General features: G+C 53.8%; 3 protein-coding genes across 4 annotated transcripts; 1 reads left to right on the top strand and 2 right to left on the bottom strand.

The window, feature by feature from the left end:
• Positions 1-70: 70 nt before the first annotated feature.
• Positions 71-3,675, bottom strand: RPL11 (ribosomal protein L11). Its single transcript, XM_076357425.1, has 6 exons — positions 3,618-3,675; positions 3,104-3,254; positions 2,572-2,678; positions 2,030-2,161; positions 1,142-1,252; positions 71-146 (listed from the first exon to the last, which is right to left on the bottom strand). Exons 1-6 carry the CDS (start codon positions 3,621-3,623, stop codon positions 117-119), a joined length of 537 nt encoding a protein of 178 aa, XP_076213540.1. The 5' UTR covers positions 3,624-3,675; the 3' UTR covers positions 71-116.
• A 1,002-nt stretch (positions 3,676-4,677) lies between these two features.
• Positions 4,678-9,926, bottom strand: LOC143169745 (sodium-dependent phosphate transport protein 3-like). Of its 2 annotated transcripts, XM_076357332.1 has the most exons (13): positions 9,791-9,926; positions 9,277-9,425; positions 8,774-8,946; positions 8,297-8,530; positions 8,109-8,196; positions 7,630-7,716; positions 7,129-7,247; positions 6,761-6,922; positions 6,424-6,556; positions 6,191-6,338; positions 5,797-5,887; positions 5,114-5,264; positions 4,678-5,003 (listed from the first exon to the last, which is right to left on the bottom strand). In XM_076357332.1, coding segments are annotated over exons 1-12 (1,518 nt in total). In that variant the 5' UTR covers positions 9,793-9,926; the 3' UTR covers positions 4,678-5,003; positions 5,114-5,132. The 2 variants fall into 2 exon arrangements, with proteins under 2 accessions (XP_076213447.1, XP_076213446.1); XM_076357331.1 differs by having other exon boundaries at positions 4,678-5,264.
• A 214-nt stretch (positions 9,927-10,140) lies between these two features.
• Positions 10,141-16,039, top strand: PPT1 (palmitoyl-protein thioesterase 1). The gene is made up of 9 exons (XM_076357346.1): positions 10,141-10,252; positions 10,611-10,720; positions 12,103-12,230; positions 12,532-12,602; positions 13,452-13,554; positions 13,648-13,738; positions 14,250-14,348; positions 14,581-14,652; positions 15,128-16,039. The coding sequence occupies exons 1-9, from the start codon at positions 10,153-10,155 to the stop codon at positions 15,248-15,250; spliced, it is 897 nt and encodes a 298-aa protein (XP_076213461.1). The 5' UTR covers positions 10,141-10,152; the 3' UTR covers positions 15,251-16,039.
• The last annotated feature ends 34 nt before the right edge of the window (positions 16,040-16,073 follow it).

Here is a 16,073-nt window from a genome sequence, read left to right as displayed (position 1 = left end):
AGCAGAGCTATATGTGCACCATTTCCTTTGGCTTCCCATTGAAGAGCCCCCACAAAATTCACAACAGGAGTTAGGGGTTAGAAAATTTTATTTGCTTTTTTGGTAACAGGAACAGCTCATTTACCAGGAAGGATGATGCCATCATACTGTGAGTGGGGGGAAAAAAAAAAAAAAAAGAACCAAGTGAGAAAGTACCATCAGGTAAAGGTGCAGTACACTGCTGTGCAGAAAACGGAGTCACCACATCCATTCCAAGCCAGCCAAACACTGACATGGAACACCAGTTCTCCTGCAGCTGACTGCCTTTCTACTTTGCTGCTGTGCTGTTAACTTCCAAGTGGGGCTTTGTTCAGATAAGCATTAAACTCCGCTCATCAGCCCAGCGAAACAAGAAGCCCCACCCTTCACAGGTTGATCTGACCAGAACTACACTCGTCCCTTTTACAGTCCCAGGATTTGGCCCCTGAAGGTAACTGTGCCACAAGTGAGCAGAACCAGGCACGAGGGGGGGGGGGGGGGGAAGAGCCATTCAGCAGGAGCAGGCTGGAGCCCGCCCTGCGCAGGGCATGGCCAGTGAAGGTCTAGGCAGAGTAGCCAATTAAGAGCCTCCAGACAGACTGCCCACCTTTCCACCTCTGAAAAAGTATCAGTAGTCCCCATCTCCAAGCATTTCCCGTCAAGCTTTCGGCATCCCCCATTCGTTATCCAGTCTGTGTCAGAAAGCGCTACGGACAGATAAACCCAAGAACTTTTCATTTGGATCGCTCCATCCTCCAAGTCTGGCAGCTGATCTAGGAGCTGTGTCAGATAAACAAATCCTAACCCTGCCTTGTCACTTGTGATCCACGCACACGTAACACCTCCAAAAACTGGGGGAGACAGATTTACACAAGAGCCAATACTTCCAGCTATCCTGCAAAAGCTGCTCTTTCAGTTCAGCACACAAAAACCAAAAAGGGGCACAAACAGCACTTGTGCTCAAATGCAGCTTCTACCGCCCCAGAGCAGTAAAAATCAACGATTTAAGCAGCAGTCAAGATCTCCTCCTGCCCGGTGACTTGTTCTAGTCCCTCGGCGGTGAAGCATTTTGCTGATACTTGCTAGGAAACTCTTGGGATACAAAAATAAAGATGGACTTTACCTTCTGCTGAAACCAGCGCATGGCTTCTTCCTTTCCAATTCTGTGCTTGGCTCCAATGTTGCCAGTCCTGCGTTTCTTGTCAGCAATGCTGAAACCAGGCCTGCCCAGCACCTGCCAGGAGACGAGACCCACAGCACTATGTCATTCTGGGATTTATTTATTTTCTTAAACTTGACAGTTTTCTAGGAAAGGCTAAAATTTCCACATCAGTAACATCTCCTTGTCTGAGTCACGTTCAAGACTGAGAGTATTATCTTCTACAGCCTCAATGTAAACTGAAAACTAAGTAACTTCTGAGCAGCCAGGTAAACTGACAGGGACAGCTTCTAGACTGGACAACTTAGCACGTACACTGACTCGGAGAAACCAAAATGAGTGTGGAAGACACACTATTCCATACCCAGAGGCCTCAGCTCTTGAGAAAAGATACGCTGAACGGCATTGCTAACACGTATGGAACAGCTTCCCTCTATTTCAGAGATTTAGAGTGAGGCACAGCAGAATGGAACGACTCAAACATGCTACATGACCCAGCCCAGCCCTCTAAACGCAGGGAGAACCTTCCAGCAATGCAGCCCATCTTTCAGTCTGCATTCCTGAAGCCCCTGCTGCTCATTCCTTCCCCAAACCGAGCACAGCTGTTTCAGTGTTATCCCAGGAGTACCAGGAAGAGCAACAGTATTTGTTTCTGAAGAGGCTTTGAGAGACATGTCATAAATCAGGGATTTTACGGCAGCCCTGGGAATCTCGGTTTAGACTTGGATTTTGTTGACATTTTTCTGTCTTCCAGCACTTGGCAGCAAATCCATGTGAGCCAGTTATCATTTTAGGTTCCTTCCAGAGCTTTCACACAAGCCCAGTAGCTGCAGGGAAGCGGGAAATACGCACCACGTAAAAGTCCAAGCCGTAGATACCAATACTGGGGTCGTATTTAATCCCCAGATCGATGTGCTCCTGGATTCCAAAGCCAAAGTTCCCAGTGTCTGAGAAATTGTTTTTTCTCAACTCGTATTCTCGCACCTGAAACATTTGTTGTCAGTCACTATTTCATTTTTAACTACAACAAGAAGTCCTGTGTGTTCCAACTGCTACCAGACCCACAACTCGCTCTCATGCTACCAAGTCTTTAGCCCCAAGATTTTGCTCCCACAGCCTGCTCATGCATCGCAGCAGCAAAGACAGAACCTCAAAAGAAAGCAGCAACTTGCACCCGCTAGCTCTTAAATAAGGATGAAACAGTAACCAGAGAGAGAAACAGTACAAACACAGCAGCCTGCGCATCAGGCAAAGCTGCTACCCCAACCCTTAACATCCATGACTGACCTGTGACCAGATCAGACGCAACATTTCAAAGCGTACGTCTTTTCAGCTGGTATGGATTCAGTTTTGTTCTTTCACAAATCAAACATCCAGACCAGCCAAATTCTCACCTTCAACCCCTTCTCCAGAATCTCCTCTGCTTTGGCCCCGCGAACCGTGCAATGAACAGCGATCTTCTCGTTTCTCCTGATGCCAAAGGATCTTACAGTGTATCGTGCTGTGGGCAGCAATAATTACACTCAGAGGCTATTCAAAGAATTCCCACGCGGGGGATTCAGAGCTTGCTTTAGAAGACCAAAGAAATTACTTTAAAGGAAAGAAAAAAAGAACTAAGGCAACCACACGTGCCCTCTTTGGGGACGAGGGCAAAGCAGCAGCCCGAGTCTGGAGCCAGGACTGAACTGACAGAAACGACCGCCAGCACCTCAATATTTAAGGCCCCCAATTCTCACAACAAGGCCCACATCAGAGCAGCCCTCCCCGCACCGGCCCTGCCAAGGAGCCTCCTCCCTGGGAGTCACGCTGCCGCTTCACCCTCTGCGTGCTCAGGAGAGGAAGGAAAACCACCGCTGCTGAAGCCAGACAACAAACTTGCTCCTTTGCAGCCCGCCTCGGCGGCCGGCAGGAAAACCCGCCCCTCACCTTTGGAGAAGACAGGGGTCTGGCCCGTCAGCTGCTCCAGCACTTTGGCCGCTCGGGTGAGCCTGTCCCCGCTCTCCCCAACGCAAATGTTGAGGCAGAGCTTGCGGATCCGCAGCTCTCGCATGGGGTTCTCCTTTTCACCTTGGTCTTGCTGCGGAGAAACGACACGGGGGCTAACGGGGGGCGTCCGGGAGACAGCCCACCGCTCGCCCCAACGGCCGGAGAAGGCTTCGCCGGGCCGCTACCGCAGCCTGACACCGAGCCCTGCTCCACCCCGGGGGCGAACCCCGCCGCGGCGGCCCAGCCACCGGGCAGGCCGCGGCCTGTCATGGCAGCCGCTTCCCCAGGGCGGGCCGCCGGCTCCTCCCCGCCCATACCGGCCCCGCATCTCTCCCTCCCGGCCTCCCCCGCTCCCGTCCGCACGGGCCGTGGCCCGGCCGGGCCCCGCCGACGGCGGATGGCGGCGGATAGAAACGGTACAGCCCTGCCGCGGCCCGCGGGCACCGCCACTCACCGCCATGATGGGGGCGGGGAAGAGATCAACCGGCCGCCGCCGCGGGGTCTTATGGGACGGCGCGGGAGGGCGCGGCGCGAGCGGCAGCGCCCCCTGGCGGCCGGAGGGCGGCGCTGCGCCGCGACCGGTTGCCGGGGCAACCGCGGGCGGGCGTGGGCCCCGGGGAGCCCACGCGGCCATTTTGTCCCACAGGCCCGTGGGGACGGGGTTGCGGAGAGGCCGCCGGCCCTGCCCGCCCTCACCCCGTGCCCCGCAGCCAGGCTGGGACCGGGGCCCGGCCTGCACCACCGCGAGCTGCTGCCTCTGCCATGGGGCTCGCTCCGGAGAGTGCTGGGGCAGATGGTGGTGGACGGGGCTGGGGTCCTGCCAGGAGCCCCGGTCTGCCGCTCTGGCCGGGAGGGATGAGCCGCAGCGGTTTTGCTGGGAGATGCTGCACCAGAAGGTGTTGGAGCTTCTCCACTCCCAAGCAGCATCGAGCGTAGCTTACCCAAGCCTGGCTCCCAGAGCTTCTCCCGCCCCCACACCCCTGAGTTCCTTGAACCAGACCTGGGAACATATTTCAATTTCACTTCACTCTTTCAGGGAAGCGTTTGTGGGTTTCAGATCTCTGCCTGGGATCTGGATCCTCTTTTTGCACCATTTTGGCTTGTCTGGAGCAAAGGAGGAGTCACTGCGGTCAGCTGGGAGCAGAGCATAACACAGCTTCTCTGGGAAGGGGGCAAGCCAAATTCACACCCCTTTTTAGGTCCAAAGATCTCTTTCAGGGGCCACGTCCTGAGCTGAATGCTTGCAATGAGGCTCTCGCTCAGTAAGGATAACACCAGCTCAAGGCTTTCCCTGCTTATCCCCTTCCCTGCTTCCCAGGGGCCATGCTCAGGGCTGCCAGGTTGAACTCTGTAATGCCCTCACTTATTTTTTCCCCCAGTTGCTTCTAAAAGGGGATGAAGAATAAATGAATAATCAGCTTGTCTCATTAAGAAGAGAAAAAAAGCGTTAGGAGTCTCTGTGCAGAGGGCATGAGAAGCCGCTAGTTAAAAAGTAATGTTACTCTACTGCTTCATTATCGATTTACTTCATCTAAGAACAGCTTTGCTGGAAATAGCCACAGGCTCCTTACAGAGCTCAGCTGGCAGCCAGCTTTAATAGCTCTCCGTGGATCCTGTTTAGGATCTGTCCATGCTGCAACGTTCCTTCTGGTGGGCAAAGGCTGAGGGCAGGGTTAAATGCACAGCAGGCAACACGGGTCGAAGGTCTGGTGCCTCCCCAGGGGAGTAGATTGGGATCAGAAGGTAGACAGAGCCGGGTGAAGGTGCTGGGCACTTCAAGAGTCAAAGTGCAGGCAGGGCTGCGTAGCTCATGCCGTCACCTGAGGATGCTGCAAGGGCCCTGGAAGCAGGCAGTAACACACAGCTGAGCTTTGCTGCGCAGGTGAGAGCAGAGTAGTGGAAGGGGCTCCTGCCTGACCCGTGCCGTTTGCAGCCCATTCCCTTGCGTACCTTCCCATGCTCGTGGCTCTCATTGCACAGCAGTGTCCTCCCTAGCCCAGTCTTGGATGGTCCCGCTGCCAAAGGCTATGTAGAAGATCAGGCCAAACAGGTTGAGGGCTGCAGATATGAAGAAGGCATTCCTCCAGCCAGTCTGGAGATCCTGGGGGGCCAAGAACAGATCACGATGGTATCGCCCTTCCCTTTATCTCCATGTAGTGATCACCCAACTACTGCCACCCAGTTCACTGGCATTAAACTCATCTCCATCCTCTGCTTGCTACTAGTACCCACAGCAGAAGAACTTTGCTCAACTCGACATATGCCAGACCTCCTCTTGTTGGAGATGCATTTCCTGCCTTGGCATTTTTGGAAACATTATGTGCTGTGCTGAATTCAGGAAGCTTTCCTGCCTGGCACAGAGCTTCCCCCTCACCCCACTCCCTCGACCCTCTCCCCATCTCTAAGTACATCCAGATGGGGCCCATGTGGAGCTCTTCCTGCTTTCTGAGTCATCCCCGTGTCCTCAAAATGGTCCAGAACTCTGGTTTGCCGGGTGCTACACCACATTTTCATTGGGAGAGGGGGTTGGCTTGGAGTAATTTTTGATTCAGTGCAAAGAAAGGAATCCATTTCTGAGAGCAGACCTGTGTTTTCTTTCAGGGGTGTGCCTGTGGTTTGTGGCCCCAAATTACCTGGCTGACAAGAAGTCCAACTGCGGTAGGAGCAATAATTCCCGCGACTATGCCAAAGGTATTTGTGATTCCCAGCAGGAACCCTGCATATCTGGGGAGAGGAAGCAAAGATTTCCTGAGTGAGGCAGAGAGGAAACCGTCACAAGAAGGGAGAGGAGCAGGTGCTGCCAGTCCCTTCCCTCATCTGCACGAATACTGCCTGTCATGCTGAGCAACACTAGGATCTTCCCTGCAAGGCTGGGGGGGATTTTAAGTCTTTGTTTTACTCCTTAGCTTACAATGCCACCAGCTACAGAAGATAAGGGAAGGGAGAGTAGGAGTTGCAGAAGCCTTGGGGGATTGGGAACAGGAAGGACGCAGAGCCAGGGAGGGCGCAGAGGTCAGACCCACTTACCTGGGCGCTATATCGATGTGGTTAATATTGATGCCTGCCCCCGTCATGCTGATTATTGTCAAGGCCAGCGTTAGAAGGACCACAACAACCGTGGAACTGCAGCCAAGGTAAGGCACAGCCACCAGGAAGACAGCTGGGAGCAGCATCCCTTGGGAGGAAAAGGGGATGTGTTTTATAACAGGCCACACAAGTGTGTTAGAAAGACTGGACGACAGATGAAAGCTTGTCCTTACCGAGTGCTGAGAAGAGCTTCCTGATGGCTGCTGTGCCAAGCACTTGCCTGGCCAGGAGGAAATCAGCCAGCAGCCCAGCCAGGATGTGCCCCAGTCCATTCCCAATGTAAGGCAGGGAGGAGAGGAGCCCATTCTGCAGAGCAGAGAACAAGGCATTGTCACATCCATGGCACAAAGGAACAGAGCCAAGAGCTCCAGGACTGCAGCTCCCTCGGTCCCAGAGCCACTGGTCCTCAGGAAGAGATGTCCCTGAGGAAGCCCCCTGTTCCCAGCCTACAGAGGGACCAAATCCCATCACCGTTGCAGGGACCAGCCTCAGCTGCAGGGCAGCACTCACCTCTCTGAGGTCAAAGTGGAGGACGTTGCTCATGAACATGGGCATGGAGGTCAGCAGCATGTAGAACAGCCAGTCTGTGCAGAAGCAGGCAATGGTGATCGCCCAAAGAGGCAGTGATTTAGCCATGGCCACGAGTGGGAGGGAGCAGCCATGAGAGCTGCCCTGGAAGGAAGAAAACATCAGCCAGTTCCTGTCTCCCATCCCCTGGGCAGGCTGTCCAGGCTTTCCTCAGCCTCTCTACCTGCTGCTGAGAAGACTGGGACTAGCCCTGGCCGCTGTATAAGGAGCCCAGATGAACTGACTCAGAGCAGTCCCTTTGCTACAGTGTCTGCAGCGTGGTCAGTCGTGGTTAAAAGGTTTGTGTGTACCTGGTGAGCCAGCAACGACACGATGTACTCCTGCTCCCCGGCATTAATCCATGGGTGATGTGCAGGGTCCTCGTACACGAGGAGGAACCAGCAGAGGCACCAGGCACAGCCAACGCCACCTGCGAGGAATGTGGCTCTCAATGCCAGCTCCTCTTACGGTGAGCTGCGGCAGAGCTGAGAGCCAGCGAGCCAGCGGGATGGAGGCTGGTGCTAGTGAAATGACAAGCGCGGGAAGATGGAAAGGGAGAACTCCCCTTAACCCATTGCTTACAGTGAAAGCTGATGGCACGAAATGTTCGGCAAAGGCACGTTCCCTAATAGTACCCCAGCAAAATGGCTTCATCCTGGCCTGGCAGGTGGGAGGGGAGCCCAGAGCTCTGCGGGGGACTAGTAAGGACGGAGCTGGTCCCGCAGGGCTCTGATGGGGAACTTTTGGGAGCTCTGCCAGCAGATGGTCTGCAGCGGGGTTGGAGTAGAGGGACGTGATGGGCCATTACTCACCAAAGATGTAGAAGACAAAAGGCCACCCCAGACTCTGGCAGATGATCCCAGCCACAAGGAGAGCAAAGAAAGTCCCAAAAGTACATCCTAGGGATCAGAAACCAGAAGAGTCATTTTAATGGGACTTTGTGTGACCAGCAGTGAGTGGGACAGACCTACAGCCTCCAGCCTGATTTGTGATGGGAAAATGTGGTGGCACAAATGAAGCGCCTGTGCAAACAAGCACCCTTGTATCCAGGTTTGCTCCTTTCCGTGTCCGGGTTCCCTCTCCTGCCTCAAGCTGACCTGAGCCAAGGAAACAGAGAAGACACATGATGGGAGGAGGAGAGACGGAAAGGCTGAATGCTGCTAACACTTCTTTGCCAAGGACCCACAGCCTTGAACTTGAGGCTGCTACAAGAACTGGCTTGGGAAGAAGGGGGTGAGGGGAGGTCCTGCACTTAGTGAATCGGTGGTAGGGAAAAGTCCTTGTGTCATACCAGCATCAGCGATGTTCATGAGCCTGCTGCGTTCCAGCGGAGGGGCCCATTTTGCCCAGAGCGTGTACTGAGCTGGAAATATCACTCCCTGCAAAGATTAACAGGGAGCGTGGAGGGACACGGGGAGCGCAGCCAGGGCTAACCACAGCAGGTTTCGTAGCCTGGCAGCACCTGGAGCCACGACTGACCTCAGCCAAGCCCAGCAGCACCTGCAGCCCAATGAGGAAGCTCATGCCGAGCTCTGCTGCTCGGGGCACGAGGAGCGTGAGCACGGAGGAGAGCAGGAGCCCACTGCCCAGGACGGGTTTCCCCCCGAACAGCCCCGAGCAGTACCCGCCCAGCGCCTGCGTGAGGCCGTAGCCGTAGAAGAAGGAGCTGAGGATGATTCCTTGAGTCTCAGCGCTCCAGTTGTACACGGGGGCCTGGAGGAGACAGAACGTGTCTGTCAGACAGAGATCTCTGTTCTCCAGGCACAGACTCCTCCAGAAGGCGAGAAGCAACCAGGAAACGCAGCCCTGAGTACAACAAACTGAGCTCTCTGCTCCTTCACCTGCCTTGTCCTCAAGGCTTTTCTCTGCTGCTTCCAAGTCTGTCCTCATGCAAAAGCAAGAGTGGACTAAGCCTGGGAAGCGTCTTTCAGTTATCTGCATCTGCTTTCCACTTACATCCTGAGCAAATCCTGGGTAGGAGCCGTGGGGAGCGCTGCCGGACCAGCTGTGAGGATGGCTGCCGTTAGTCATGGCGACGATGGCGATGCTAAGGCTGACCCGGAGCGCGTATGCCACGAAGAGAGAGACGTGCAGGACCAGGGCCAGGCCACAGCGAGCGGAGCAGAGCCCTGCGGAGGGAGAGCGCCCACAAACCAGGGCTGGTCGGAGAGGCCATGGGTTAACTCTCACCCCCTCCTGCAGATCCGTGTCGCCAGGCAATCACCTTACTGCAGCAACAAATGGCTCTTTCCAGGTACCCTCCAGACATCTACCCCTGAGCCCTTGCCCTCCTCCTTTGCAGGGGTGGCAATCTGTATCTCCAGAAGGAGAAAGGAGGGGCAGGAAGGCAAGGAGACTTGCCCAAGGATGGAGGGGACATGTCGAAGCCTGAGGTCGCTGGCTCCCAGGCCCTGCTGAGGCAGCGCTTCAGCCCGCTCCTCCCCAGGGAGCGGCTTTACCTGTGCGGGAGGAGGGCTGCTGAGCAAGCAGAGGGGCTTCGTCCTGCTCTGCCTCTGGCTCGTCCCCTGCCTGCGTGTTGTCCACGTGGCGCTGCATCCTCTCCTCCTGCAATGCTGCTGCCTGCTTCTCCTCAAGATAACGTCCAGCCCTGTTGGGAAGCGAATCTCAAACGTCAACAAACACGGGAGCAGCCGGGCAGTGACCGCTGGCATTTCCTCCCAACGCCGTTACCGGCACGGCGAGAGCGGAGCAGGCTGCCGGTCGCAGACGCCTGCACTGCCGGCACAAGGCTTTATGAGCACAGTGATTTACAGCCGCCTCAAACCTCCCCGGGACGGCCTAATTTGCATCCGTGGTTTATAACCCTCGACCACAACAGCCTGGCAGGGCAGCGGGGTCTCTCCCACCCCAGGGTGCTCCTGCCGACACCCCGGGGGTAGCCGCTGCCCTCCTTTGGCTGGTGCGAAGGGAGGCTCCTTCCCCACCCCATCTCGTGCCCTCGGGGTAGCTCACATGCGGGGAGAGCTGTCTCCCCCAGCCCAGAGGGGACCGACGGGGTCGTGGGTCTCCTGGGTCCGTGTCCCGGCGCGGGGAGCGGGACGCAGCCACGTGCTGCGCCAGGATTTGGGATTTCGGGGACCTGGGTGGCATGGAGCAACGCCGGGGCTCGAACCCCAGTCCCTGCTGAGAACCCACCCCCACCCCCCCGCGGCCACGCCCCGCCGCCGCAAGGCCCCGCCCCGCCGCAAGCACCGCCCTCCTCGATAGACACACACACACACACACACACCGCCCTCCGCCACGGGTCACGCCCCTGTTGGGTCCCGCCCCGCCAGGCCACGCCCCCGCCGCCTGACCTGGACCGCACGCGAGTCATGTGCCCAGTCAAGATGGCGGCGCTCAGGGTGGCGGTGCTGGTGCTGTGTCTGCGCTGCGCGGCTGCCGCCGTCCCCCTGGTTATCTGGCACGGAATGGGTGAGCCGGGACCGGCAACGGGGGGCCGGGCCGATCCTCCGGTAACGGCTCTGTGGGCGGGGCGGCGGGGCTTAGCTGGCCGGGCCCGCGGACGGGGCCGTGCTGGGACCCGAGCAGGCCCGAGGGGAGCTCGCAGGCCGTCCCCGGCCCCGCTCCGGTGTCCCCCTCCTTCAGGCCGCGGGTTTCTGCGGAGGCTGGGAGGTGCTGGCCCTTCTCTCCCGGGCCCGTGTGTCCGTTGGCAGCTCCTGATCCCGTTGCAGCAGGGGGGGTCCTGGTGTGATGTTTGTGGAGGCGGGTGTCGGCGAGGTGAGGGCCTCGGTGGTGGCGTGACGGTGCTTCGCGGTGTTCCCTTTCACAGGAGACAGTTGCTGCAATCCACAAAGCATGGGCTACATTAAGAAAATAGTGGAGAATAAAATACCGGGGATTTATGTTCTGTCTCTCAAGATTGGAAACAACCTGATACAGGTAACTCACTCTGCTGTCACTCGCGTTTCTGCTTGGCAGGGTGGTGGCCAGCGTGCGGATTTGAAGGTGTAATAGTTATTGCAATCTCTGTTATTAACATGGTTCTACAAGGGTTCGTGTTGTGCTTTCCCTGCTAATTTTTTCTTTTCCTTTGTGAATGTTGTGGTTTAACCCCGCAGGCAGCTGAACACCACACAGCCGTTTGCTCACTCCCCCCCCTGCCCCAGTGGGATGGGGGAGAGAATCGGAGGGAGAAAAAAAAGAAAGTAAAATTCGTGGGTTGAGATAAAGACAGTTTAATAGGACAGAAAAGGAAGGGAAAATAATAATAATGATAAAAGAATATACAAAATAAGCGATGCACAATGCAGTTGCTCACCACCTGCTGACCGATGCCCAGCCAGTTCCCGAGCAGCGGTTGCCGTGCCTGGGCCAACTCCCCCCAGTTTCTATACTGAGCATGACGTCGTATGGTATGGAATATCCCTTTGGCCGGTTGGGGTCAGCTGTCCTGGCTGTGCCCCCTCCCAGCTTCTCGCTGGCAGGGTGTGAGAAGCTGAAAAGTCCTTGACCAGTGTAAGCACTGCTCAGCAACAACTGAAACATCGGTGTGTTATCAACATTATTCTCATGCTAAATCCAAAACACAGCACTGTACCAGCTACTGAGAAGAAAATTAACTCTATCCCTGCCGAAACCAGGACAGTGAAGTAAACAGCTGTCAGGTGGAAACCAATAAAGTCTAGATAATACCTGCAGAAAAGAACTGGGGAAAAACAAATCCCTAGTCTAAATTGGATTAATATGCAAATCCACTGATTAGCATTCTCTCACCCCTCCAGGTAATACAAAGGCATGTGATAAGATGTTGTGCTTTTTAAGGCAGAGCTTTATCCCGTGCCATCCTTTTTGATTTACAACCATTTATTCACTATATATCTTCAGTATAATAAAGATACAGACTTCTTCTGCACCTTCACGTTTTGTGACAGTTTTGTGTAGCCCTATGGAATTTCTTTAAATAGTCTCTCAGGATAATGTGCAATGTATGTTATTTTCTGGGATCTGGAAAAGATGGGTGAAGTTTGAGGTTGTTTTTTTATATATATATATATATAAACACACAAAATCTGAAGGAACTCAAATTGTCAAGAAGTTTGGGGAAATGTCACTGTTCCGTATGAGACAGTTTTGCCAGGCAAAGTAGGAACAAAAACGTGATGAAGGGAAGTCTCAAAACTTGAATTTCACTTCTGTCATATTGTGAAAGTTAAGGTCCTTTTTCAAAAGCAGAACTGTTAGCAATCTATTTGTAGAGATTAAAATAACGTATACCGTTGTAAAGGTACAAGTTGTACTTTCTAATCTGGCTAATCCATCAGGATATGGAGAACAGCTTCTTTATGAATGTGAACGATCAAGTGAGAGAGGTGTGCAGCCAACTCACAAAGGACCCTCACCTGAAAGGAGGCTACAATGCAATGGGCTTCTCCCAGGGAGGCCAGTTCCTGTAAGTTTACACTTCTGTTCCATTTCCAGTGAATTTTGTTGCTGTTTAGGTTCTGATTTAAAACTCTTTTGAAGTACTAAGCAGATGTAAACTGACAAACCCCTTTGTAAAGGTAGGAGCTCTCCAAAGGCAAGAATGTGTTTGCCTGTAGCCCAACTCTACCAGGAAGGGTTAATTCTCTTTGCAAAGGTTACCCAGGTGCCCGAGCCCACGCAGTGGCAAGCTGAGAGCTGCCTGTGAACCAGCATTGGTGGCCTGGGCACGCTGAGTGCCAGCTCAGCTCCTTCGTCTTTCTCCACAGGAGGGCGGTGGCCCAGAGATGTCCTTCTCCTCCCATGCTCAATTTGATCTCTGTTGGGGGGCAACACCAAGGTAGCGTCCTCTTAAGTTATCGTACCTCCTAACCACTGTGAAGGGTGGGGGGCTCTTGTTGGCGGGAGGAATGATTTTTCCGGCCTCTCCCTAAAAACTGACTGTTTTCTTGTGAATTAAACTGTCCCTTTGTTCCTGTCTGAATCTGGGGATCTTCTTTGGCCCAGTTGTTAGCCGAGTACATTATCTTCTGTCTTGGTCTTGCTTAACTGGCAATGAGAAGGGACCTTTGTAAGTAGACGACTTGCTCTCTGGGTAGAACTCTTATATACTTTGGAATCACTTGGGATTAGTTGTTTCGGGAGAAGAAATTTCTAACTACAGAGCAAAGCCTTTGTGAAACCAAACCTTCTGGGTCACAGTTGGCATCTGGAAGGCTAAAGCCCCAAGGAAAGGGAAGTGCTTTTTGCAGTAGATTAAAGAGGCAGTATGAAATGGAATTTAAGAGGTGTACAGTTAAGAGTGGCTGGCAATGAATTTCAAATACTCTCCCCTGAGAAGTTCCATGGCTTGAGTCTATTTTTTTGTAGTCTAGTGGGAAGACTTGTAGGGAACCACCCTGAGACCTCCCGGGAACACACCAGGCGATCTGGACAGTATTCCGCTCATCTGCATGCCCCCATTCTCCAGAGCAATACCCTCAGCTCAAGAACATCATCCATTATCTTTGTGTGTAATAGCGCCCAGGGGCAGGAGGGCTGTCTAATGAGATTGCAGGATTAAAGGCTGCCTGATTCCCTGGGTAATTCTTGCCACTGCTCTGTAAGAGGGTGGTTCTTTACCAGCCGGAGGGATTAAGGGATTTGAGTTTGGCTCACCGAACTGTTATACGTGTCTCCTGTACCCTAGGCGTGTACGGCTTTCCACGCTGTCCTGGTGAGAGCTCCCATATCTGTGACTGGATCCGAAAGACCCTGGATCTGGGCGCCTACACGCAAGCTGTTCAAGAGCAGTGAGTATATTCATCAGGCTGCAGCGACGGGGGCCGGGCCCACGTGAGAAGCTCTGGGTTTCCGATCTGATCTTTGGTTTCTCTCTTCTCCAGCTTGGCACAAGCAGAGTATTGGCACAACCCTCTGAAGGAGGAGGACTACAGGAAAAACAGCATCTTTTTGGCTGACATAAATCAGGAGAGGGTAAGGACCTGGCTGATGATTAAATGCTAGCAGAAAAGCCTTAGCAGTGAGTTGCTTCACGTTAGTTCTCCCTGACAGTAGTTTTGCTGGAGTTTGAAGGGGAGCATTTTTTGCCCTGCATCCCAGGAGTGTACAAAGTGTTTTCACCGATAGATTTATGAATGAGACTTGTCCGTGGCAGAGCAGTTCCTGTGTCACTGCACTCTTGGAGTGGTCCATGTAGATACGCCACGTGCTCAGTCCACCCATTGCCTTTCAAGTGGGCGAATCCTCTCCCTCCCCCGGGGAGGCAGGGGAGGCCCATCCCCTCTTTACAGCCTGGAGATGAGGCTGAATGCCATGAGCACAGCCAAGGAAGGCTGTTGACAGAAATGCACGTTCCTGCCTCCTAGGCTGGTGCAGTCCAGGGTTTCCTTTGCAGGTACAGGGCAAGTTGGAGCAGGCGGTTTCCCCGACCTGTCTCAGTGGGCTTTCCAGTGACTTGGATCTGTTCTCTGTTGCTTTCCTCCAGGGCATCAATGAGACGTACAAGAAAAACCTGATGGCTCTGAAAAAGTTTGTGATGGTGAAATTTCTCAATGATACCATGGTCGACCCTCCGATCTCTGAGGTGAGGCAGGCAGGGTGGGTGCTGCTTTTGGGTGGTGGTTTGGTTCTTGCTTGCTCGTTTCTGGTTCGTCTTTTGGTGGCAGAACTTGAGGTTGGCGAGGAGCAGGCTGAGCACAAACATAGGCCTGATACTGCACTGTCTGCAGCAGCATGTCTCCAGCAGAAGCTGGTGAAAGCCCACTTTATGTCCTGGGAGCCCTTCAGCAACTGTTTCCTTGTTTTTATTCTGACAGTGGTTTGGGTTTTACAAAAGCGGCCAAGCGAAGGAGACCATCCCGCTGAAGGAGACCTCACTGTACACAGAGGTACGTTCAGCTGGGGGCTGAGGGGTTTCTGCTATTTCCACTCTATAGTGTCCCTGGGGCCTCGAGGAACTCTAAACCCTACAGCTCTGCTCTACTCGCCACCTCTGCCGTTCCTGGGGCATGGCCTCCTCTTGCCAGCAGCTGTTTGGGAAGGCATTTCCCTCTAGGCCCGTTCTGGCAGTGAGAATTACAGTGGTGGTCTCACGCCTGGCTCAAGATCCCCTTCAGCATGTGTTTAATGAACTCTGCTCCTTTTTTAAAGCCTTGTTGTAAGAGTCATCCAAAATGCCTTTTTCCCCTCTGCGAGAAGCTTTGAAGAGCAGAGGTGGAACGCACTCTAGCCTGCCAGCCACCGCTGCTGCAACAACGGTCTCTGACCATCAGTGCTTCTCTCTGTGCTGGGTTCCCCAGCCATTGCCAGTATTTGGCCATGGCAGGGCCCCAAGAAGCTATGGCCATGCTTCTCTCTCTGCAGGATCGCCTGGGGCTGCAGGAGATGGACAAAGCAGGAAAACTGGTGTTCCTGGGGGTGGAAGGGGATCACCTGCACTTCTCAGAAGAGTGGTTTTACACCACTATCCTCCCCTTCCTCCAGTGAAGTTAAGGGGAGGCACCCTGTGAGAGCCCTGGGGAGGGTCTACCACTGTAGCTAATGCAGCTGCTACTGTGCATCAGCACTTTCTGCACACAAGCCTGCGGGGACCTGGGGAAGGGGAAGAAGAGGGGGGTTTAGCTCAGCAGTTCCACAGTGCGCAGAGGTGGCACCTGTTACACTGCCGTAAGAGACCGGGATTTGTCTGGATGTAATTACGCTCCAATGTGGGTGGACTGAGCCTTGCACTAACTCTGAAGCACTCCATCCTGCTCAAGCCCTGGTAAACCTACTTCGGTTCTCAGAGCTGTGGCTGCGCCAGTTGCTTGGTGATGGCAAAATGATTAGCTGCGCGAGAGGTTTGTCTTCCCTGTCGCCTGTTCCTCGCAGGATGCAATGGCAGTATTAACTGAAATTACTAGTGCAAGAATGCTGCATCTCTTAAAGGGGTCGGCAAGTAGACTTTCATGGCTGTATGCAGAGGAAAGATATTACAGCCTGTCCTTCAAGGTGGGGAAAAGGGCCAAGTTTAGGGGCTTCTGGGGGAAAAGGAGGGTTTTGAATTAAGCAGGTATTAACAGCTTGAACAGATTCCAACTAATGGCTTGTTTTATGCACTTTTGTACAGTAACTGAAATCAATAAAGAACTTTACATCTAACCAACTAAAAAAAAAAAAAAGTGAGATTTGACAACTACTGACAATTTGATTTGAGGGGAGTTGAGGAAAGTCTATACTTCCCCATGGGGAAAGTATTCAAAGTGGTCTAGGCAGGGTCAGGCAGCAAGGGGCATCTCGTCCCACCTGAGGTCCTGTGTGCCCCCAAAGA

The sequence above is a fragment of the Aptenodytes patagonicus genome, chromosome 21, assembly GCF_965638725.1.
Source record: "Aptenodytes patagonicus chromosome 21, bAptPat1.pri.cur, whole genome shotgun sequence".
NCBI classification, from domain to species: Eukaryota; Metazoa; Chordata; class Aves; order Sphenisciformes; family Spheniscidae; genus Aptenodytes; species Aptenodytes patagonicus.
The sequence above is the reverse complement of the archived record's forward strand: the minus strand, read 5'-3'. Positions and strand labels throughout refer to the sequence as shown.

Excerpts from the sequence above, each read along its gene's own strand:
- PPT1 (XM_076357346.1), top strand. The coding sequence starts at position 10,153 with ATGTGCCCAGTCAAGATGGCGGCGCTCAGGGTGGCGGTGCTGGTGCTG. Across the intron at positions 10,253-10,610 it reads GGTTATCTGGCACGGAATGG|GAGACAGTTGCTGCAATCCA; the intron begins GTGAGCCGGGAC and ends TCCCTTTCACAG. Across the intron at positions 14,349-14,580 it reads TCGACCCTCCGATCTCTGAG|TGGTTTGGGTTTTACAAAAG; the intron begins GTGAGGCAGGCA and ends TTATTCTGACAG.
- LOC143169745 (XM_076357331.1), bottom strand. Across the intron at positions 8,197-8,296 it reads TGCTGCTGGGCTTGGCTGAG|GGAGTGATATTTCCAGCTCA; the intron begins GTCAGTCGTGGC and ends TAATCTTTGCAG. Across the intron at positions 5,265-5,796 it reads TTGGACTTCTTGTCAGCCAG|GATCTCCAGACTGGCTGGAG; the intron begins GTAATTTGGGGC and ends TTGGCCCCCCAG.
- RPL11 (XM_076357425.1), bottom strand. Across the intron at positions 2,162-2,571 it reads TTCTGGAGAAGGGGTTGAAG|GTGCGAGAATACGAGTTGAG; the intron begins GTGAGAATTTGG and ends CAAATGTTTCAG. Across the intron at positions 147-1,141 it reads TGCGCTGGTTTCAGCAGAAG|TATGATGGCATCATCCTTCC; the intron begins GTAAAGTCCATC and ends CCCCACTCACAG.